Source organism: Macaca mulatta, chromosome 15 (assembly GCF_049350105.2).
Source record: "Macaca mulatta isolate MMU2019108-1 chromosome 15, T2T-MMU8v2.0, whole genome shotgun sequence".
In the NCBI taxonomy this organism is placed as follows: domain Eukaryota; kingdom Metazoa; phylum Chordata; class Mammalia; order Primates; family Cercopithecidae; genus Macaca; species Macaca mulatta.
The window spans coordinates 21,757,376-21,781,712 of record NC_133420.1 but is presented as its reverse complement, the minus strand read 5'-3'; the positions used below and the strand labels follow the sequence as shown (position 1 = coordinate 21,781,712).

At 44.7% G+C, this 24,337-nt stretch overlaps 1 protein-coding gene across 2 annotated transcripts in view; it reads left to right on the top strand.

Moving 5' to 3' along the window:
- PBX3 (PBX homeobox 3) overlaps positions 1 to 15,106 on the top strand; it is a 226,731-nt gene extending 211,625 nt beyond the window's left edge. Inside the window, exons 6-9 of one of the 2 annotated variants that reach the window (XM_015116821.3) lie at positions 8,384 to 8,549; positions 9,803 to 9,915; positions 10,711 to 10,800; positions 13,557 to 15,106. In XM_015116821.3, the coding sequence (XP_014972307.1) occupies positions 8,384 to 8,549; positions 9,803 to 9,915; positions 10,711 to 10,800; positions 13,557 to 13,649 (462 nt within the window). In that variant the 3' untranslated portion in view covers positions 13,650 to 15,106. The remainder of the gene's footprint in view (positions 1 to 8,383; positions 8,550 to 9,802; positions 9,916 to 10,710; positions 10,801 to 13,556) is intronic. The other variant, XM_015116823.3, reaches the window with a different exon arrangement.
- Positions 15,107 to 24,337: the final 9,231 nt, after the last annotated feature.

The window sequence follows — 24,337 nt, the reverse complement described above, 5'->3', positions numbered from 1 at the left end:
GTATATTTTTCGAATTTGAAAAATCCTAATACTTGCTGATCTGAAAACAATTTGGATGATACCTGAAAACACAAGAAACACAAAACCAGAAATTACTTCTAAACCCCACTGTACATGATAGTCATGTTAGTACTTTTTTCCTGTGCTTGTGTATATACCTACATCTATGTATGTCAGTGTTTGAGTATTTTTACTAAAATAATAAAACAAAGGCTCATGGTGTATAAAAAGAAAAAAATGCCCTTTCTTCCTTTTTTATAATATATAATGAATATTTTCCCCTTGATTTGTCAATAAATATTTCCCGTCAACATGATCTTTTAATAAATGATCATATTCCATTATACAAATGTGCTATAAATTTAATCTCTCTCTCTCTCTCTCTTTCTCTCTCTTTCTATTAATAAGTAGGACTAAGGGGTCAGGCGTAGTGGGGCAGTAGGACTGAGGGGCCAGCACTTTGGGAGGTAGGTGGATCACTTGAGCTCAGGAGTTCAAGACTACCCTGGGCAATATAGCAAAACCCTGTTTCTACAAAACATATAAAAATTGGCTGGCTGTAATGATGGCTCACTGCAGCCTCAACCTCCCAGGCTCAAGAGATCCTCCCACCTCAGCCTCCAGCCCTCAACCTCCCAGGCTCAAGAGATCCTCCCACCTCAGCCTCCAGCCCTCAACCTCCCAGGCTCAAGAGATCCTCCCACCTCAGCCACTGGTGGCTGAGGTGGGAGGATCTCTTGAGCCTGGGAGGTTGAGGCTGCAGTGAGCCATTATTATGCCACTGCACTTCAGCCTGGGCAACAGAGTGAGACCCTGCCTCAAAAAAAAAAAAAAAAAAGATAGGGCTGTAGTGGATATCTTTGTACATTTATCTGTAAGTATTTTCTCAAGATAAGTTTTAGTAATCTGGGCAAAGGGTGTGTTAATATTTGCTGGCTTACACTCCAGAAAGGTTATGCTAAATAAAAAGTAAACTGTATCTACCCCCCTTAAGTTTATTTCTTTAATCTGAACTTAAAAGATCCTATAATTGACAGATTTGTTGTCTGTGTAGCTACAAAAGGTCATTGTGACATGGAAGTGGTTACCCGAATGAGCCCTGTTTTGAGCCCAGAAAAAGTCTTTAGGCACACCCAGTATGAGGGGTTCCCATGCTATGCTCACATAGAGAAGTTAGAATGTAACCAGAGTTAGCCTGATCACTTAAGGCAGCACTCTGCAAACTTGGGGGTGGGACGCATACTCCACAGAGTAGCTGAAGGTTTTCCAAAGAGGACTCAGGTATGCATGGTTTCAAGGTTTTCACTGGCCAGCTTTCCTTATATATATGTGTACTCCTTCCTAAAATCCACCTGCCCCAGAAAGTGGCTCTGATGGAAGCATTGTGTTGGTTTTCTTTTCCCTTCCTGCCCTTTCCTACCTGCCCTTTTCTTACTTTATGAAAGAAAGGGATACTTCCACCTGGTTCATTGCCCTGAAGTATGAGACCCTCCTGGGTGCCCAACAAGAGACGTTATGAAATACTGGTGGTAACCAAACCTCCTTTAATCGGCACTGTACCGTCACCCCACTCCCAAGTACGAAATGTGTGCACGATGAAACCTGCATTTGATGGTCAAAATAAGTATATTTTTATTTATCAAAATAAGTCTTTGTATTGCTTTGGTTAGTTTTAGACTAACTATAATGATAGTTTAGTCCAGAAGGAAATATTAAACATGTAGAGCGTTATAATTACAGGAAATAAAAACAATTTCAAATTTTCAATTTCCATATATTCCTTTTGTAGAGCATAAAAGTATATTGCATTAGGATAATATGGGAGAGAAATGAACTAGAAATAAACTTTCAAGAACAAAAAGAACATAAAATTTTAGACTTGAAGAGCAGGTTTGTTTTGTTTTTTTGTTTTGAGACAGACACAGTCTCCGTCTGTTGACAGGCTAGAGTGCAGTGGCGCGATCTTGGCTCACTGCGGTCTCTGCCTCCTGGGTTCAAGCGATTCCCCTGCCTCAGCCTCCTGAGTAGCTGGGACTACAGGCGTGCACCACCATGCCTGGCTAATTTTTTGTTTTTTAGTAGAGACAGGGTTTCATCATATTGGCCAGGATGGTCTCGATCTCCTGACCTCATGATCTGCCCGCCTTGGCCTCCCAAAGTGCTGGGATTACAGGGGTGAGCCACTACGCCTGGCCTATGTATTTTTTAAATGGATAATGGGTATCAAATTGCTGTGTTATTTATATTTGGTTGGATACATTTTAAAGAACAGTGTTACAGTTTTATTTTAAGATGTCAACATTTATGATATACTGGAATAACACTGTTTACAACTATGTAGACTTATGAAAAATTGTAGATGCCAACTTAGAAAATGTGCAAGGAAGGAAAAATGTGTGAGAAGGTCCATGATTTTTCAAAATTAATTTAGGGGGAATTTTGCACAGCAAAAATGTGCAGACCACTGACCCTGGACAGGCACATGGGTGGGAGGTCAGCCTCACTGGAACCCTTTCTGAACTCCACTGCTACAGATCTCGGGCTCCGTTTCAGCTCTGTCCCCTGCACTCAGCAGTAACACCTGGGGAGAACCTGCGAGCCCCTCTTCAGGCTTTCCCTTGCCCAGAGCTTCTCCCCCTTCCTTTTCCTCAGCCAGAACCTGCCAGCCCTTCAGGTGCTTTGCTCCTGCTCCTCCCCAGGTACCAATGCCTTCCCCATCTCACGGCCTGCTCCTTCCCCGACAGAAAAGTTCTCTCAGATGCTACCTCTTGTAGAAACACTTCTTGATTTTTCCTCTCCTTTTTCTGTAGAATGGGTTTCTCTTCCCTCTGTCACTATAAAAATGGGGTTTAGAGGTTAAGAAGGGAAAAGGAAGTTAAGTTACGTAAGAGAACAAAAGTTTCTGGGATCTCGGAGTGGTCCAGGGAGAGGGAGGCAGGCTTGCATTTTTGGCTTGTTTGTGGCCACACGAGCCATTGGAGTTTTCTGCTTCTGAATTGTGGAGTTTCAATAAAAGTACTCTGGAATTGAACTGGATTGAAACGGAGGTCCCGTTCAGGTTTGACCTTGCCTCACAAGCCGCCTCTGATTTCTCAGACCTGCTGGGATGTCTCTTCCTCCAAATCCCTGTCTGCACTATACGGTTCGACATGAGATCATCACCGCCCTGCAGGTTTTGCTAATTATTTTGAGTGGATAGCATTGCTTTTATAACCAGATTGTAAAGTCCAGGCAGGAGGGGCCATGTGCTTATTTTTTCATCTCCCCACAGCACCTGGTACAGTATTGACCATAGCAGATGCTTGGTAAGCATTTCGCAGTTGGTTATTTAAAAAAGAAAAAGCTGATGGGAAGTCCTGGGGCTGAATTCTAGATCCATCCCACTTTGCATCCCACTTTGGGCAACTTGTCTGTGTGCTGGATCTCTCGTTTCTTCCTTGATAAAACATGAGTGATAGTAATAGCTAATAGTTACCAGGTAAATAGTATGTGCCAAAGCCATTAATGCACCCAACAATTCTGTGAGGAAGATACTAAGATTTATATTGTTATTCTCATTTTATAGGAAAGGAAACACTAAAATAACTAAAACAATCTGTCCAAAGTCACTCAGCTTAGTAAATAGCAGAGTGTGAATTTGAAACTGGATTCTGAGTCGAAAGCACGTAACCATTATGTGATACTTCCCACATCTGACTCAACTCCCTCCAAATCAGAGGTTCTAAGTGAGATAATAAGTAAAAACTTTTTGAAGAAGGTAAAAAAGCTATATAAAAGGTGAATCTAGATATTGTATTATGTGGAAAGCATTTTTACTTTTAAAAGCAATTGGCAACCTATAGCTGAATTGCGTGGCGGGGGGGGGGGGGGGGTGGAAATACATGGTTGTAGTATATGGGAGAGACCAGAGCCCTTTTTGGCTGCTCCTTGGCCTTGCAGAAAAGTTCCAGAAAATCAGCGGCCTGCATAATGTGCACTACTCGTTCCCCTAATTACCAGAGGCTCAGTCTGGGGGCTGATAACAATGAACATCAGTAGAAGAGGGAGAGTACTTGTGCTTTTATTCTCATTTTTAATTGATCTTAAAATTCTTCCATGGCCCTTTGCCTTGGGCACAATCCAGAGTCATGAATCCTTGATATGCGGCTCAACAGAGAAGCACAAGACAGTGTAGTCCCTTTCCCTTCACCAATTTCCTGCCTGCGTCTCTATTCTGGGACCACTGTACAGACCATTCCAGTTCAGAGATGGAGCAAGCTCTGCTCGCCTTCATGCACCATGCATACAGCCTGGCCCCACTGGGAGCACTGTGCAGGAGGGGCCACATGACCTGCAGCCTTGGAGGCTTCCTACTGGGCGAGCTTAGGGCTTCTTTTGCAACTAATTATATCCATCTGTTTTTAAAAGGTGAAAAAAAATCCTGAATTTAGGTGTCGATTGATACATTAATTACCCCATCTCAGTTGCAGCAGTGTGGTCTTAATAGCTGATTGCTGCAATACCCAAATCTGTAATATCAGAATGTGACGTGCATATTTTAATTTGAGAAATAGTTTAACATTTTTAGATATTCATTTAGATGTGGTTATGCAGGTTAAACATAACGTATGATCACTGCTTCTTTCATTGCTTCCAATTAAACCTTGCTTGTTAGTTTAACCTCTAGGTAATCCCATCAAACAATTGATGTCAAGGAAACAGTGCCCACAGTAGCTTCGGATGAGTGGCCATTAATTTTAATTGCCTTGATATTAAAGATTAAGAAGTATTGGGACTAGCAGAATAAAAACGATCTGATGTCAAGCAAATCCACTTGCTAAAGCTTCCCCAGGCTGCTGGTGATATTAAAATTTTACTGTGAGAATTAAATAAACCTTTATTAGTGATGACTGTTGTTTGATTGGTCCAGAGGTATGCATAAACAGAGGATTCTTACATATCTAGAGATGAGACCTTCGATGGTACAGAGATTCCTCAATTATGAAACTGTTAATAAAGCTGTAATCTGATTTTCCAGGCTAGGTTTCATTAATGTATTATAGCTTCTCTGATTGTCAAGGTAATATTAACTACAAAGTACTGAATCCAACAGAGAATTGTTTGGAAGAAGAGAATTCTAAGATGGGCCTTTGTTGCTAAATTCAGAGTTGGGGAATTTTCATTAATTATGCTTAAGAAATGCCAGATTCCCTCTCAACCAAGACTATCCTCCTTTGCACTATAGATATGTTCAATATTTAACTCTTTCTGAGGCCTGACAGTCTTAGTCAGAAAAGCTAGAGTGATAATTATGTATTAAAGGAGCGTTTTGCAAGCCAGCTCTAGGTCTGTCTCCTGAGCTGAGAGCATGCGTTGGGAAACATGAGGTAAGGTCAAAGAGAACATGCTTTAACAAGCATAATCAGAACCCATACCTTTGTAGTCCTTTTCCAATCTTGATTTAGAACTTTTAGAATCACATAATTCTGGTATGGATTCTAATGGTCACTGAAGCTGATTTGTCTTGGTGCAGAAATTCCTCCCGAGTATCTGTCTCCATCCTGCTCAAGGCCTGGGCACCACACCTGCATCGTCTCTGACTTGTCCCTCTCCACTGACCTCCAGAGCTAGTCAGTGGCCAGATTCTGTCTGTTCCTCCTCCATAATATGTACCCTCTCCACTCCTACTACTACTCTGCCTGGCTCAGGCCCTCATGGCTTCCTCGCTTATATACTCTCCTAACTTCCTCCTATTGCCACATCCTATGCAGTTATAATGCACACCTGCTGTGAGCCTATGGGGCTCAGGAAGGGAGAGCCAAGAAGGCTAATAATAGGATGAAGAGGTCCCTTGGGGCTGAGCTTGAAGGCCTAATGTTGTGACAGTCTAGATGTTGGAAGTAGGACCAATGTGTGGAAAGGAAAGGGAACCAGATTGTAGTTCAGAATAAAGAGAACTATATACCCATTAGGACTATCCACCAATGGAGGCAGGGATTTTGTGAGGTAGTGAGTACCACATCTCTGGAGATGGAGAGATCAGGACCACAAAGAAAATATGGAGGAGGTGGCACAGGCTTAGAGGACACCCGACTTCCTCTTAGACCTATTGAGTTGGAGGTTGTGGCAGAACAATACATAGGGAAATCTCTTTAAAAACGAGAACTCACTAAATTCATAGATGATATGGATAAGAGATGGAAATCTGGGAGTCATCCACACAGAGAGGATAATTGAAATTTTGAATATGGATAAGGTTGCTCTAGGTGCAAGAGAGAAGAGGGTCAAGAGCTGAGTCCTGGAGAAAACTTGTCTCTCTCTCTGTCTCTCATATCAGGAAAGAGCAGATGTTGGAGGAAGGAGAATAATGTCACATACACCATGTAAGAGCCTGCTCTAGGCAAGAGGGGTGTTAATTACAAGTATCAGACACTGTTGAGAGGTCAAACTAGTCAGAGAGACAAGGCCATTGGATTTGGGACTGGTGTCATGCCAGTATAACTACTCCCCTCTACCACCTAGCCCTTGAAATTGTTCACATTAAAATGAGAAAATGTATGCAAGGTGCTCTGCATAATGGTCATTCACCAAATGATAGTTATTAGAGCCACTCTATTTGATATGAAGAAAAGAAGGGATACATACAGTCTTCTAGGGGGAAAAAAAGATGGTGGAACAGAAACAGCTAGGAAGTGCTGATCTGTAGCACATTTACTTCCTGATGGGCTTGGCTTGTTTCTGTCTGACGAACCTGCGTTCATGGTTGCTGCATAGGTCCTCGGCAAGTATGCCTGCATGTGTGTATGTGCATATGTGTGCACCCCATGACCCCCAGGGTGGACAGCATATGGTCAGCAGCAAGGCCAATGTTGTCTTCCTCACGTGGCTCCCTTGCCAGGGCTCTCTGCTCCTTCCAGAAGGATGAGTGCCATAGGCTGAAGAATGAGAATTCTATTTCCAAAGCAATTAAAGACTTGGCAGAAATGGTCAAAAGGGGTGCCCACAGTGTAAATTGGGTTGGAAGGCTTCAAACTACATACTACTCCTTATATCTCTTCAGGGCCCCTATGAATAGCTGTTAGGAATAATACCTTCAGGGGCTGGGCGTGGTGGCTCACTCCTGTAATCCCAGCACTTTGGGAGGCCAAGGCGGGTGGATCATGAGGTCAGGAGATTGAGACCATCCTGGCTAACGTGGTGAAACCCCATCTCTACTAAAAATACAAAAAATTAGCTGGGCTTGGTGGTGGGCGCCTGTAGTCCCAGCTACTTGGGAGACTGAGGCAGGAGAATGGCATGAACCCGGGAGGCGGAGCTTGCAGTGAGCCGAGATGGTGCCACTGCACTCCAGCCTGGGCAACAGAGCGAGACTCCATCTCAAAAAAAAAAAAAAAGAAAGAAGAAGAATACCTTCAGTGTAGAACAATGATCCCACCCAGCCTGATATCACAGCAATATGCCCCTTTGACAGATTATTAAGAAATTATTGAAAAGTATTTTTAAACTGTTACTTTAATAAAAGAGAGGTTAGATCCTTTTATATAGCGAGTGGGTATACTTTCTTATAAATTGCTGTGTGGCTTTTAGCTTCTTTATATAGCTCAATTACAGGTGCCTGAACACATTGTAACTGTGAGCCATGATTCTGGGGCTGAGTTCTGCTCTCCTTGAAATGTGATGAAATCTGCCTATTGCCAAGATCCTTTGTAGAAATCTCTTCCATTTGCACCAGCTGACATCATAAGAAGTTTGCAAAAGAAATAAATATCTTCTACCTGATGACATTAGAGTTGCTCCTCTGTGTTTGCATTTGACCTGATTGGAATTACTTGAGTTTTCAAGTTGTGACCTTCCCACATGTTAACTGGCAGAGCTTGAGCAGCCATCTTGGCAGACATGCAGTGTTTGCTAAGGCAGAAGACAAAGGGTTTTTTCATCCATTATTAATTGATGTTACTCTTTTCAGCAGACCAAACATGATTCTACTATACAGCTGCCAAAATTATTCTAGACCCAAAAAAGAAGAATAAGTTGTTCATGTTCAAGTATTTCTTATTAGTTACCTAACTTAGCAAATATTTCCTTCAGCTTTTCAGCCTGATTTTGGGGGCCTGACTATTTATATACTAATCGGTATATAGCAGTTGGATGTCTTTTATGAGCAGTGCTCCCTGCCATTTTGATATTAGTGTGGCCAACTCTAAGAAAGCGGTGTTATTCCAAAAGAATGTGAGAATTTTGCCAAAAGAGAAAATAACCCCTAAAACCATAATGCATGATCCATAGGATGCGAGGTTGCAGGCTAGGAATTGTGTGGTATTGCGTTGGTGTCCGACAGGTATTATTGGATTTTCATTATTTCTTCCTCTCTTCCCCTTCACCTCCATGTCCCTGTAATTTGTAGGTATCCAATTGGTTTGGCAACAAACGAATCAGGTACAAGAAGAATATCGGCAAGTTTCAGGAAGAAGCCAACCTCTATGCTGCAAAGACGGCCGTGACAGCTGCACACGCAGTAGCAGCAGCTGTGCAGAACAACCAGACCAATTCGCCCACCACACCAAATTCCGGTGCGTACTGGGGGCTTGCTCCCCAGCTGGCCCAGGCAGCCTTATGCCACAATGCCCTGTCCCACAGGCCAGGAAACAAGAGCCATACTGAGGACAGAGTGGACTTAAAAAGGAAGATTTATATTCAAATGTAGGCTTGTTCTTGAGATGGGTGAATGAGTGGAAGGCCAGAGCCTGTAAACCCACTCTTCACAGTGAATGCCACTCACTAGTAGATGATGGAACTTTTACACTTAGTGGTAGCTTTCAGTTCAGCAGTTAGGCAGAGTGCTCTCACTCATGACTATTTTAGCTATCTCTTTCCAGTTATCACTTTAGGGTCAGTAGTGGTCTGTGGAGAGTGAAATAGCAGAAGTGGGAAATGCAGCAGTTGCTGTGCATGAGGAAGCTGGAATGCTGGAGGGAAGTGCAGCGGTGCTTTCTGCCCAGCGCCTCTGTCCTTCCTCTGCCTTTCGGCAACATTGTCTGAGCAGGACTGACGGCATGCTCAGCAGGTGGCTAGCTGTGAGGGTTATGGTGCTTAATACACGCGTGCAAGATTCTTGGATCCTTGTCCGGCACATTTTGGCTGCATTTTATGTGACATTTGTGAGGGGGTTAGAAATACTTTAAAGTTTCGGGGAACTTGAATAACAATGAAAGATGTGCAGCTAGTCCAAACAGATGGACTTGAGTAGCAATTCCAGGGACTTTTCTGAGAAGGTCTCTTAAATAGATCTTTAGAAGTTCAGAAAATAGGGGATTTTTTGTTTGTTTTGTCTTGTCTCCTCGCCCCCCAGTTCTTTTTAATGGCACATAAAAACAGGTGAAAGGAGAGGGAGGTATATGCATAGCTAAGAAAGAGTTCCTGGAAAAGTCTCTTCTCTGGGTGGCTGTCCACCGTGACAGTTAGCCTTGTTGACAGGCTCGTGTCTTGACTAAATCCTGCAGATCAGTGGAAACAAGGGGAAGGGTCCAGGCCAGCTGCTGGGTGTTTTGGTTTATTTTTTCTTTTTAATTTATTTTGATTTGTCTCTTCATTTTTGGTTTTGTTTTTTAAGTTTGGGCTTCCCCATTGATGGGACTTCTAGATGTAGAGTGACTCACAGGACCCAACTCTCTGGAGTTACTCTCCGTCCTCTTAGATCTGGAAATGCTTTATGTTGCGCACAGCCTTTCCCTTCTGTACTTTTTCTCCTCTCCCTGCCTCTAGGTCTTTGAGGATTATGTGTGTAGCTCTCTGTTATTCAGCTACTTAACTCTTTCCTTTCCAGGTTCTTCTGGTTCTTTTAACCTCCCAAATTCTGGGGACATGTTCATGAACATGCAGAGTCTGAATGGGGATTCTTACCAAGGGTCCCAAGTCGGAGCCAATGTGCAATCACAGGTAGGAGAGATGCCCCAGAGGGGCCTTTCTAGCAGGGTAGGGTTTGGGCTCAAAACTCCTTCCTCTGACCCTATGGAAGTGGTCTACACATCCATGCAGAACCTGTGCTGGGTGCTTCCAAACGGGACCCGTCTGCCCTACCATTTAATTTAATGAGAAGTCAAGCGAACAGTGACTTGTGATGATTCAAACCTGATAAACTTTGTGAATGCATTCGGCTCTGGCTTGAGCTCATGGAGAGGGGTTGGGTGCATCTTACTTTTGTCACAAAATAGAACAGAAAAATTGAGTGTTCCAGTGTGTATATGGTTTAAGAACATGTTGCTGTTTCATTTCTTAAGTCAGAGTACAAAATCTGAGTTCTTAAATTATAACTCTATAATTTCTACTCTTTTCTTGTCCTCTTAATTGAGAACAGAACTACTCATATAGTTTTTATACATTTAGATGTGTGTGTATGAGACACAGAGAAAGTGAGAGAGAGAGAGAGTTGAGATAATTCCATATACACAATTTAAGTAGGTTTTCACCCACAGCCACATCCATTTGGTTGCTGTAGATGGAAAGTTGCATTGCCATGAAGATGTTATTGTTTGGCTGGCATGAAAAACAAAGATTTGTGAGTTTAAATATGCAAAGAATGGTTGAAATTCTGCCAGTCACATTTGATTGATAAATTTGTCTTTCATTGAAGATGTTAAACCCTTGTGGCACACATAATTCAAATTATTTCCTTTTGTAAGTGATGACGTTTTAATAGATTTGGGATGATGAATTTTGTTTTCTCTCACCTAGGTGGATACCCTCCGTCATGTTATCAATCAGACGGGAGGCTACAGTGATGGCCTTGGAGGAAATTCACTGTACAGTCCACATAATTTAAATGTGAGTACTCTGGGGAGCCAGCTGTAGGAGCACAGTGTCAGGTAAACAGTGACTAATAAAGAAATTAATAGCCATTTGACCTGGCTTCTCATCTTATTGGCAGGTAGGGAAGGCAGCATCTTTGCTGCACTTTTATTTTAAGAACCTAAATGCTTAATGCCAGCTGGATACCCTTAGAAGTCGTCATAGATGCCCAGAAGTGGCTGGTGTCCTGTCATCAGCAGGGACTTAAGCATCAGCCCATTAAGATGCCATTTCCTACCATCAGTGCTGTGTTCCAGGGAGACGGTAGAAAACAGGTCATTTATCTTAGAATCAGCAGCAGGAAAAATTCCGAAGCAGAACTCAGATGAAGGTGGTAAGTTTGGAGACTCCCAGGCAGACCAACAAACCAAGCTAAACAAATAATTCTGTTATTAAAAGCATCTTGCTGTATTGTCAATGTGGGATGCAAAACATATTTGACAACTTTAATTATGGAGGAAATGATTTTAACTTCTGTAACTACTTCACTACAACTTTACCTTTCCCTCCACTGACATGGATGGAAAATGGCAAAACACACAGCTCTGGAAAAGGGGAAGGAGGCAGGGAGGCAGGTCATCGTGGCGGTGCTGCGGGGGGTGGTGGATGGAGTCTGGGGTTCTACACTTAGGAAGGAAATTAACTGCCCAACTCACGGTAGTAGACTCAGGAAGAAAATGGGCAAAATTCTCCCTTTTTAGGGCCTTGGCTTGCTATGAGAGTAAATATTAATGATTTAAAAAGTGATTGAGGATGTTCAATTGTAAAGGGAAAAAAGGACCATTAAATACTCAAATCTTTTACATTTGAAATGTCAAATCTTTCTTTTTGGGCTTATAAATAACTCATAATAACCCACAACAAACCATATAAAAAGCCTTTTAGTTGCATTTCTCCTTTTTCATTTAAGTGTTTTGAAATGCTTCAGAGAATGTGCGATATCCTTATCAACATGATAAAATATGAAACTGTGATTGCCTGCAGCATTTTACAGACATGAATTCCATCTTCACTGATGAGGCTTGATAAGGCGCTGTTGTATAATACAGTGCATAATCTCAAACCACCAGAGTAAGGATTAATTTATTTGGAAAAAAAAAGAATGCTTGCTGACAACCTCTCCTCCAGCTGCCACGCTGGGTAAAAATATTGTACATTTGTTGTTTATAAATTTGGATAAAAGAGGAATGATGTTTACTTCAGATGGAATATCTTTAGACTTGTATCTGTGTGAGAGTTTTTCTTTTCCTGAGTAGATTTTCATACCTGAGGGGGGAAACAGCTTACCTTTTAGATAGAGAAGAGGATTTCTGAGAGTCCACCGAACACACACGGGCATGTCATTAGCCAACCTGGCACAACAGAGGCTTTAGAACAATACCACCATAGCTTTTTTTTTTTTTTTTTCTAATATTGTTTCCTTTTGTTGTTCTTAACCTGAATTTGGTATGCCCCAAGCCTGGAAAATCCTCTTCCGTTAGGCTCTGGTCATCTCTGTGGGGTTGTTAGGTTTTTCCCTCCCTTTCCGTGGGTCATGGAGGTAGAAAAGGTGCTTTGCCTGCCGAACTCTGCAGTGAATCAGAAGACAGGGAGTTCTCCAGGAACTGTAATCACGGGAGAAGAAACAATGGCTGCCACATGCTCATCTAGGAGCTATATCCGGGCTGGGCAGGGAATCTAGACAGAGTTCTCAGCAGCCTGGCAGCCCAGGCCTGAAAGAGGACATTTTGGATGGACTTGCAGAGGAAATTGCAGGTAGATGTGAGGGAGGCAGGAGGCACCTTATGATCCACCCTGACATTGGTGTGGGATTCCGGGTCTGGGGGCAGCATGCAGGCAGAGGGTGGTTGGTGCTGCAGGCACTGGGAGCCAGCTCACCCTCGCCTCCTCTCCAGAAAGGCCTGCCCCATCACTTCCACTCAGTGTTCCCCAACTCACGAGGCTGGCACCTCCCTCTTCTTGACTGACATAAAAATATGTAGCGACAAGCTGTCTGCCACAGCAGAAATCTGATCAGACATTGATTTCAGCAATTGCCACTATAGGCCAAGACATAAGGCAAATTTGTTTCTGAGTACAGTTATTGCTGCTGCGGGTCTGAGGCAGGAAGGGCCAGCAGCATGTGGAAGGCAGGAGCAACATCCTAAATAGCAGCCTCGGCCACAGATAATTGGAATACAGATTTTAACAGTGTGTGCTGCTCCGCGGCTCATGCATTTTCATTCTGGAAGATCCTATTTGGAGGGAAATTCTGGCCTTCACTTTCTAAGGGTTACAGTAGCTGGCTATCAGGCGTGTATGGAAAAAGGGTGGGCAACTGCTTCTCTGTGGAAATGATGATTAAGCCGGGGTGAAGTTTAGACTTCATGGAGCCCAGGCTTTTGCTGAGGCATTGCATTGAGCTTCTCCACTGCTCCCTTCTTAAGAGATTCTTTTTGAGACACTGTAGTTTTACCAGCAGATCAAAGGCCAAGCTTGGTGCCAGCATGGGCCTCGCTGAAGCCCTTCTTCGGCATGTTGATTTATTGCCAAGTCTTTACTTGATGGGATGGATTTGTTTTACATGCATTTAATCCCACTTTAACACATGCTGCCAACTCCTGCCACAGTGGGTTTAGAAAATACATTTTGCTAATGCATCTCTGCTCTCATGTTGTCATCTGGGTGTTTTAAATTGGGGAGTAGAATTAATATGTAGACGTGCACCCGTTGAACTGTATTTCTCCTTTCAGGCTAATGGAGGCTGGCAGGACGCAACAACTCCATCTTCTGTGACTTCTCCTACAGAAGGCCCAGGAAGTGTGCACTCGGATACCTCTAACTAATCTCTGGCCACACTTTTCCCTGAGCTGACATGCCTTGATAAGTGCATTCAGAGCAATAGGAGGAAAAGGAAAGCGTTTTTGTAGCCCACCATCTACAGCTTTACTGTAAAACCTTGTCTTATTAGAGAACTTGGTAAATCTGTTTTTTAAGGAATCATAATCATTTGTATTTATACTTAAAAACACACAATGTTAAGAAATAAAAAAAAGCACTTTATCCAATTAGGCCAAGATTTAACATTGTTGACAGTCCTGTAGCTATTTTATCATAATTTATTACCAATATTTTACATTAATGGTTTCACAGTTGCCAATTACTTGGCCTTAAGGGTAAAAAGTACAATATACACTAAACCTCAATCGTTAAAGCAGATGCAAAAATTCACCTCACCTAAATTGAACTTCTTGCATATTTCCATTACTGACTTGGATTGTCTTACTTTCATATCACTAATGGAGTTGGAATAAAGAGCTGTTTGGCTATCCCTGTTAATGATGGTTGTGTTTAAGAATCTTCCTCGTCACGTTTGTGTTCAGATCTCTTATGTTATAATTAGATCAGAGACTGGTAGCATCGTTTCTCTCTCTGAAAGCACCAGTGCCCAGAGTCTGCTCGGTAATAAAATTATGGATCCAGATTGTTCTGAGAGACGAAGATACTTGCTGCTGATAGAGGTGAAAACGAGATCGATCCGTCTGGGGTTTTACGGTGTGCACTGGGTGCTGCATAGACTTGTCAAGGTTTGCTACGTCCTCTGGGCATCCGCAAAAGGCCCTGCTCTCTGGAGTGTTGTATATAGTGTAGCAAAAGAGTATTTATACATCCCACCAATCAAAACACAGCTTTATTACCTCATGCGAACTCATACAAACCAATAGAATTTCAACATGTTCTGTAGCTTAGAGTGCTCACTTACTACCTCTGAACAATACTCACGCTGTAGTTTGTCTCTTTCTTATCTTTTTGCATCTTGTAATTAACTCTTTGTTTCCCTTCATAAAATGTAATGTACATTGTAATCTTTTAAAAGAAAAATCAGGGTTGCATTTGCAACTTTTAAAAAACCGAGAGTGGAAACATTGGGTCTTAATTCAACACAGGATCAGTAAAACTGTTGTAAATACTGAGAAACATTTTGAATGTTCTTCATCTTACTACTAATCCATGCAAAAAAAAAAAAAAAAAGCAGCGACTAATTGTGATGCATTCAGATTTCAGTATTCAGTACTGTATATTTCACCCTGTGTAATGGGGCCCCCTCTCCTTTCTCTTTTTGTATTGTATGCGATTCTGAAACTGATTGAGTCATGAAAATAATTTGTGGCGGTGATTCTAATGTATTAAAAACGTTTCGTGTTCCTTTCTAACTGGATTACACCCTGGATTGAAAAAGTCTTCCTCGTGGTAGTTACATGTAGTTTCAAACATGAATAAACTTTTTGCTTTCATGATTAAATGTTGATGCAGTTTCTTAATTCACTATTTGAGCCAGCCAAGTGCAGGGAGAGGAGAAAGTGCACCCAGCACCAGGCCTGGGAGTGTGACTGCCTGCCTGTCGGAGATGACTCTGAGATGATGGTGGGGCTGGGAGGGAAGGAGCAGCTGCTGTTGAGTGTGCAGGCATCGTGCCACCTACTGAACCATCGTTGGGAGTCCTCACTTGATCCTGATGTGCTCAGTAACACCCCAAGGAAAACTCCGTATTCATAGATTAGGAAACCAAAGCTCAGAAAATTTAAGCGAATGCCAAAAGATCACAGACCTAGGACAGCAAGGCGTCACACCTTGAACTCAGGTCTCTCTGCCCTCAGCTCACACTCTCCTGACCTAGTGATGCCTTTGGCACTTGTTAGATGGAATTTTTTTTTTTTTTTTTTTGAGATGGGGTCTCACGCTGTCACCCAGGCTAGAGTGTAGTAATGTGATCTTGACTCACTGCAGCATAAAACTCCTGGGCTCAAGTGATCCTCCTGCCTCAGCTTCCTGAGTGGCTAGGACTACAGGTGTATACCACCATGCCTGGCTAATTTTTCTTTTTTGTAGAGACATGGCTTGATATGTTGCCTAGGCTGGTCCCAAACTACTGGCCTCAGGCAATCCTCCGACCTTGGCCTCCTGGAGCTCTGGGATTACAGGTGTGAGCCACTGGACCCCACTGAATTTTTTTTTTAAGTTGTTTTTTTTTTAGAGATGGGTTCTGACTGTGTTGTCCAGGCTGGTCTTGAACTTCTGGGCTCGAGCAATCCTCCTGCCTTGGCTTCCCAAAGTGTGGGATTACTGGTGTGAGCCACTGCGTCTGGCACACATTTGCTGCTTCACCTTTAACTTCTTTAACTACAGTTAAAGACTAAGAAAAGTTTGGAAAGAATGGGCCTCAGATGCCATTGAAAAAACAATCTGTGCAATATTCAACATACCTTTTTAAACTCTAAATTTGTAATCTTGTAAGACCAATTAAAAATCTTTTAACTGGATTTAATGTTTGTTTTCTTCAAATTGTTAGAAATTCCATATGTTTACATATACATCTGTTGCTAATATCTAAATCTTTATAATAAAAGAGGTCAATGGCAGGTAATTGGCCTGTTTACTATATCTCAAGGAAACTGACTCACAGGAAATCAGATTAATGTTAATTAGTTGCAGCAAATTGTCTATGATAAATACAACTGTTTGACTCTTTCAGTTGGTAAAGCCAGGCAAAACAAGGTCTAGGGCCACCATTCCCATTAATCTCCAGGCAGTTACACTGTGAGGGTAAACTTTATAAAATAGATTGTCCTCCAAAGCCGTCCTCCCTCACTTGGTGCTCAGCCTGCCTGTAGGAATTGCTCCCATGGCTAAATAGTTATTTGCATGATTCAATTAGCTTGCGGGTCAGCCTTTCTCATCTTTGTAAATAAAACAATATATGCTATGTGGTTTTGCAAAAATATACTGTGGGAACATAATACGTAGGCACACCCAAATTCATCTTCAACATCCCAAAGCAGACACTTCCTTGGAACCGCCTTGAGTCTCACCTTGGACCAGTGTGTGGAGAGAAGCACAGGCCAGTGCTTAGAGGAGATTCCCACGTTGACTAGCAACCCCTGAGGGAATTATGGGCGTCTCCGTTATCCTAGGGAGGCCGAAATGAAAATAACAATGCTCTTCCTATGTGCTGTGTTAGGAAGCATGTGCACGTTTTCTCTCTTCACTCCTCACCACCTCTCTGGGAGGACAGAAGCATCCTCACTTCATAGGTGAGGAAACTGGGCCACCACACAGGCCCTCTGGCCCAGCCTCTGGTGTCCCCTGGGGTTTGTAAAGCGCTCCAGACATGGAGACTGTGCGGGCATGTCTCACTCCAAACTGGGTGAAATCAATCGTTGATTTTAATAGATTTTCACCAGGTACGTTTTCTGTGTCAAGCGGTGGGTTAGAGGCTGGACTCAGAGATGAGTAAAACCAGACCCCACACCCTGACCTAGCCCTTCTTGCTCAAGAAGCCAACACTTAGTGAGAGCTTCGGAAAGCCTTGGGGGCTTCTGAGCCCAGGGACTAGAGAAGCGGGGGTCCCAAAACCCATTACAAGATCAAGGAGAATAACAACAGGAAACTGCCAGAAATACCCAGTCACGGGCGAAGGGGCCTGTCCACATACCGCTCGATGCACAGGAACCCGTGTGCTTACTTGAGAGTACGTGTGTGTTCACAAGCATGTGGGGCCCAAGGGCCTGTGCACTGTCCACGTGGGGATGGGTACCAGGCTTCGGCTTGGGGTGCACAAGTGGTGTGAGAGTCTCTTAAGTCTATTGGACCAGGTGACCTTGCAAACCAAGTTAGGGCTGTTCTGTAGCCCCCAATCAAAACAACGTCCATGTGCCATTCCCTGGCCAGAAGCGGGGGTGGGAAGGGGCGGCATTCCAGAGAAGTGAAGAAGAAACGTTGGGCCGAGTCTCCCAGGCGGGGTGAAATGTGTGCTGGTGCCAGGAGACAGGGTCCTCCCCTCTGGGCCGGCCCCCCACCAGGCACTTCCCATACAGTATCTCATTTAATGCCTGTGGAACCCCATGAGGGGTGCTATTATCTCATTTTCCCGTGGGATTCTGGGGCTCAAAGAAGCAACACCACCTGTCCAGGACTGGGGTTTGCCCTGTGAAGTCCCCATGTGCCACATTCAGCAGCCACTAGTATCAGACAGGCTGTGGTGAACTTGGGCCATCAGGCCTCCAGTATGAGATCCCGTCGGGGGGGTGGTGACCAGGGAAATCGTCCCTGCTTGTGGCTTTCCTGCCCATGCCTCAGTTGCCTGGGCCACCTGAGTGTGGGTGTCCTGTGGGGTGTGTGTGTGTGTGTGTGTGTGTGTGTGTGTGTGTGTGTGGTGCTATCTGTGTCCACGGATCATGGGGTTGGAGGTGAGAAACAGGAAGACCCCCTTTCCTCTGGCTGTGCTGGACTGGGCCTGGCACTAATGGGGGCAAACAGAGCACCTCCCTGGGAGGGCAGCTGTCACAGTGAAGGTTCTGGAGCCCAGCAGCATGGGTTTGAATCCTGGCTGTGCCTCCTACCAGCTGAAGTTCTAAGCGCAGGCCTGGGCACGTTCTCCACGTGTACTTTACCATGGGTAGAATTCTGCCTGGGCTTTGGTGTGCACCCGTGCCCCCATGGGTGTCTTCCCAAGTCCCAGGCTCTGCCCCGCTCAGCTCTGGCCCCAGTCTCCTTAGTTCTCCTGGCCGTACAACCAGCTCTGGGTTTGAACAGATCTTACCCCCAGGTTCTAGAGTTCAACAGATGGGGTTTTTTGTTTGTTTGTTTGTTTTGAGACAGAGTCTCGCTCTTGTCTAGGCTGGAGTGCAGTGATGTGATCTCAACTCATTACAACCTCCACCTCCCAAGTTCAAGCGATTCTCCTGTCTCAGCCTCCTGAGTAGCTGGGACTACAGGCTCCTGCCACCACACCTGGCTAATTTTTTGTATTTTTAGTAGAGACAGGGTTTCACCATGTTGGCCAGGCTGGTCTCGAACTCCTGACCTCAAGCAATCCACCCTCCTCGGCCTCCCAAAGTGCTGAGATTACAGGCATGAGCCACCGCGCCCGGCCCAGATGTGGATTTGAATCCTAGCTTCGCGTCCTACCAGCTGTGTAATCTTGAGCAAGAGGCTTAAGGAAGGAGCCTGGCCCCTCATTCCCTGTTGTTGGAATGTCCTTCTGTACCCTCTCCCCTGGTGAACGCCTGTCCTTCAAGGCCAAGCCCAGATCACTGTGCCCTCCAGCGGAGCTCAGCCCTGCCATTCCCCTTGTGCAGCACTTTTCATCCCTACTGGACATCCCAGCAAAGGCCCTACAGGGTTGGGAAAGTGAGGAGCTGCGGGGGAGGGAGCAGGGGTCATGGGGAAGGGTACACCAGAGAAGCCACAGAGGCAGGAGGCAGGAGATGCTTGCTCTTCAGCTGGTCCCAGACTCCCTCTTGAAATGCTCGTAGCGGCCTCCCACAGAAGGTGCGATTATCATCTCCATTTCACATTTCACAGATGGGGAGACTGAAGCCACTTGGCCAAATACACACAGAGCCAGAACGTCAGTCTGGAGCCTAAACTCACATTTTTTTCTTTTTTTGAGATGGAGTTTCACTCTTGTTTCCTAGGCTGGAGTACAATGACGTGATCTCAGCTCACTGCAACCTCCACCTCTCAGGTTCTAGCGATTCTCCTGCCCTCAGCCTCCTTAGTAGTTGGGATTACAGGCACGTGCCACCACATCCGACTTACATATATATATGTATGTATGTATTTTTAGTAGAAACGGGGTTTCACCATGTTGGTCAGGCTGCTCTTGAACTCCTGACCTCAAGTGATCCGCCTGCCTCAGCCTCCCAAAGTGCTGGGATTACAGGTGTGAGCCACTACGCCTGGCCAACTCACATTCTTATTCCTTTGTGCCTCCGCTATCTTGTCAGTGTCTCTTTCTCATCATGCTGGGTCTGCAGTTTCACTACGAGCCTTAGGCGGGGCAGAAAGGAGAAGGGGAAGAATGCCGGTCTCCTCCCAACACCCCATCAGAGCCATTGGTGCCTCTCCCCAGCAGCTGAGCAACCCAGAGACACCCTCAGGAAGGCTGCTGTGTCCACAGATGCTTCTGGCCAATAATAGGCCTGCAACTGGTTCCTGCTGAGCCCGGCGACCCAGCCTATGGACAACCAGCACAACCACTCCCAGCCCGATGACTTGGCTGTGGCAGACTCAGCCATGTGCAGGTGACCTGCTTCCATCTGGGCGCCACCCAATGTACTGCCAGGAGCCACACCTCACGGCCAAGTGGATACAGCCCCTTCACAGAGGCAAAGAATGGATGCCCGGGGGCAGTGTGACCTCACAGCTAGGAAGCACCGTGGCTTAACGCTGATGAATGTGTGCTCTTGAGTGAAACTACCCAGGTTTGAATCCAGGCCCTGCCTCCTATCAGCTGTGTGTCCTTGGGCAAGTCATGTAACCTCCCTGTGCCTCAGTCTCCTTCTTGTCAAGCACCTGCCTCCTGGCATCGCAGGGTAGATCACGCAAGTTGGTGCAGATAAAGCCCTTCCAACAGTGCTCTACAAATAGCACTGCCAAGGCTGGCTGCTCTTATTCTCTATCTACAACCTGCCTTGTGGGGGTGATTTGCACTCAGATTCCAGCTTGTGCAGACACCACGTGGCTCTTCCAAGTCCCAGGTCACCCACTGTGGATAAAACCCAGGTCTTCTGACACCCTGGTGGGTGCATCTTCCTCCAAGCCTGAAGAATCCAAGCACAGAGTCAGGCCGAGTCCTGCCACTCACCCGCTGTGTGATCTTGGCCGTGGAATTTCCTCTCTCTGCAGCCTCAGTTTTCTCATCTGTAAAATGAGGACTTCGTTCTCACCTAGCTTGTAGGACTGTTGTAAAGATTGAGTGAGCTGCCGCATGCGAAGGTGCCTGGCCCAGGATGGGGTGCGTTTTCTCATTGTTGTTATTGCTACACTGTGCCCCGGGTCAGAAGGGGATGCCCCGTCTCCAGCCCCTCCAGCTGGAACGATTACTTCTGGTCAGCCACGGGGTTACCAGGGTATGTCAATGGCTGAGTGAGGGTCCTGGGGGTGGCGCGACCTTTTCAGCCCACCTACTCCAGCCTGTCACCCCCAACCCTCAAGGCTGGCCTGAGGCCGAGGCCTCACCTCTCACCGCCACCTCAGGAGATAATAAAAGACTGATTCTTTTTTCCTGGTAAAATTTCAGCAGAAAGTGTACGCATCATTAAATATGGAAATCCAGAATTTTATTAGCAATCTGCTAGATCTGAACTGACGCCAATTAAACAAAAAAGATATCATTTATAAAAAGGCAGAGTTCAACTTGTATTAAATATGAAATGCAATTTTCTCCTGGTTTTGATTTATTACTGGTGGTCCATTGTTCAAAGAAGCATGTTATATTTCAATAGAGAAATATTGTTTATTCATTAATATTTTAAAACGGGCTTATTGCTGTGCATGGCTCTCACCGAATGAAACTTATGATTTAAAACATGAATTAATAAACACATTTGAAAGTGTTAGACGAGATCACAACCTCTCATTTTTCATTTTCCTGGGAGCATATTAAATTTTTATAATTCTGCATCTACAGTTTTTTCTTTTAAATAAAGATGCAGATTCCGAATTACTCTGCTAATTTCAGGTAACCAGGAGCGAAAAGCAATATCGTAGGGACCGGTGTCAGAATCACAGAATCCCCAAGAAGATGCTCAGGTTTATTTTTGTAATATTCATAAATCAAAATAAATGAGCTTTGTGCAGGAGGCGGCATTCATGCGCGCGAGGTGCCGGCTGGAGTGGGCCTCGGCATCGGGGCTATGTGTGCAGGTGGGTTGGGTGCATCGATGCTCACATGCACACGTGTGTGCTCCTGAGTGTGTGTCCACAGAAACACACACGCATCCCCCTAGCTGCTTGAGTGTGTACAATCTGAATGCATCTCAGTTTTCTGGTCCAATGTTTAAGCATTATTTATTGAGCACCTACTATGTGCCAAGCCATGCCGGTTACTGAGGATGAGAGGGTGACAGCAGGATCTCCTTGCCCTTCTCCCACACAGCTTCTGGAGCCGCCTCTCCACCAGGACCTTGGGGGCTCTTGAGTTCCCCACAGTCCCTTGAAACACCTTAAACAATGCCTTCTTTCCGGTGAGCTCTTGGGAAATATTTGTTGCTGAGCGAATAGACTGGAAGCATAGGGAAGAGAGAGATCTTTACAGGCTGGAGGTAAAGAAGATCTTCTGCAAACATGAGTGGAATTAGACCAGGAGAAAGGCACAGCCAGAGCCGGGCACGGTGCCTCACATCTGTAATCCCAGCACTTTGAGAGGGCAAGGTGGGAGGATCTTTTGAGCCCAGGAGTTTGAGATGAGCCTGAGCAACATGGTAAAACCCCATGTTTACAAAAAACACAAAAATTAACCAGGCATGGTGGTGCACGCCAGTAGTCCCAGCTACTCAGGAGGCTGAGGTGGGAGGATCGCCTGAGCCTGGGAGGTCAAGACTGAGGTGAGCAAAAATAGTTGGAAGAAATGGAGTCAGGAGAGAGGGCTGTGTCCTGAGGACAGGGAGGAACTTCTATCTGTGGAGAGTAGCCTTCACACTGACGGCTCACACCCTGCCCAGCCCCTGCTGATCCCAACTTACTGCTGCCTCCCAAACTCCCTGTGAGATATGTGCTGTCATCAACCCATTTTACAGTGCAGGCAGCAGCGGCCTCAGAGGGAAAAAATTCGCACACAAGGTCTCAGAGTCAGTAAGAAACTTCCTTTGGGTCTAGGTCTGGGGTCCACGCTTTCTCTAAATAGGCCAGGCCCAGAAAGACAGTTTGCAAGATAGGCCAGTGGGGTTGTGTTGTCCCAAGGTGTGTGGGGAGGCAGGGATTTGGGGGAGTCTTAGGGAAGGGGACTTGTACATGGCCTGAGGCCAGTAGAGGTCCAGGAAAGTCACCAGCCCCCCCCAGGAACACCCACCCACCCACACACACACAAACACACACACACACATACACACACACACACACACACACAAGCATTTCTCTAGAGTGGAATTGCTGGCCTTGAGCAGGCACCCCTCTTCAGCCTTACTGAGGATCGTCAAATGGTTTTCCAAAGTGGTTGTACCAGTTTACACTTCTGCAGGGGAACGGCATGGTCTGGTGGGGGATGCTGGAGGAGACATACTTGCCAACATTTGGCATTTTCAATTTTCTTCCCACCCTGGTGGTTAAATAATGATATATCAATGTGATTGTAATTTGAATTTGTATGATTATTAAAGAGGTTGAGCATCTTTTCACATGTTTATTCATTATTTGCATTTTCTCTTCTGTTAAGTGCATGTTGGAGCCATTTACCCATTTTTTCTTGCATCATTTGTCTTTTTCTTATTGATTTGTAAAAATTTATTTATTTATTTGTTTGCTTTTTTGAGACAGAGTCTCAATCTGTGTCACCCAGGCTGGAGTGCAGTGGCACGATCTCGGCTCACTGCAACCTCTGCCTCCCAGGTTCAAGTGATTCTCATGCCTCGGCCTCCCCAGTAGCTGGAATTACGGGTATGCACCACCATGCACAGCTAATTTTTGTATTTTTAGTAGAGACAGGTTTTTGCCATGTTGGCCAGGCTGGTCTCAAACTCCTGGCTTCAGGTGATCTGCCTGCCTTGGCCTCCCAAAGCCCTGGGATAACAGGTGGTGAGCCACCATTCCCAGCCAGTGTGTAGGATGTTTTAATGAACAGTTCAGTACTTAATTTTAAAGAAAGTAATTTTAGCCAGCTGTGGTGGCTCATGCCCATAATCCCAGCACTTTGGGAGGCTGAGGTAGGTGGATTGCCTGAGGTCAGGAGTTCGAAACCAGCTTGGTCAACATGGTGAAACCCTGGCTCTACTAAAAACGCAAAAATTAGCCAGGCATGGTGGCACACACCTGTAATCCCAGTTATTCGGGAGGCTGAGGCAGGAGAATCACTTGAACCCAGAAGGCAGAGGTTGCAGTGAGCTCAGATCTTGCTGCTGCACTGCAGCCTGGGTGACAAAGCAAGACTCCATCTCAAAAAAAAAAAAAAAAAAAAAAAAAGATAAAATAAAATAAAGTAAGCAATTTTTAAATTCCTTTATACTTACTCCTTTTTGCATATGGTTTGAGGTAGGGGTCTGATTGTCCCACACAATTTATTGGAAAGTTCGTCTTTTCCCCACTGGTCTGCAGTAGCATCTCCATCATGCATCAAGTGTCTCCTGTGTCAATCTGCTCCCAGGCTGTCCTGGCTGTTGAACTGTGTGTCTATCTCTGAGCCAGTGTGGTAACATTGGCTTCACTCTCAGTTTTATGATTAGCCTTGAAACCCAATACAGCAAGTTCTCTCACTTTGTTCTTCAAGAATACATTGGCCATTCTTAGCCCTTTGCATTTCTGTAGAAATTTTAGAATTAGCTTGTCAAGTTTCATTTTAAAAAATCTGTTGGAATTTTAATTGAATTGAATTACATTGAATTAATTGAATTAATTGAATAAACAGATGAAGTGAGGGGAATTGACATCTTTAAAATATTGAGTCTTTTAATCCATGAACGAGATATCGATCTTCATTTGTTTAGATCTTTTAAAATGTCTTAAAAATTTTATAATTTTCTCCATCAAAATCCTCAGG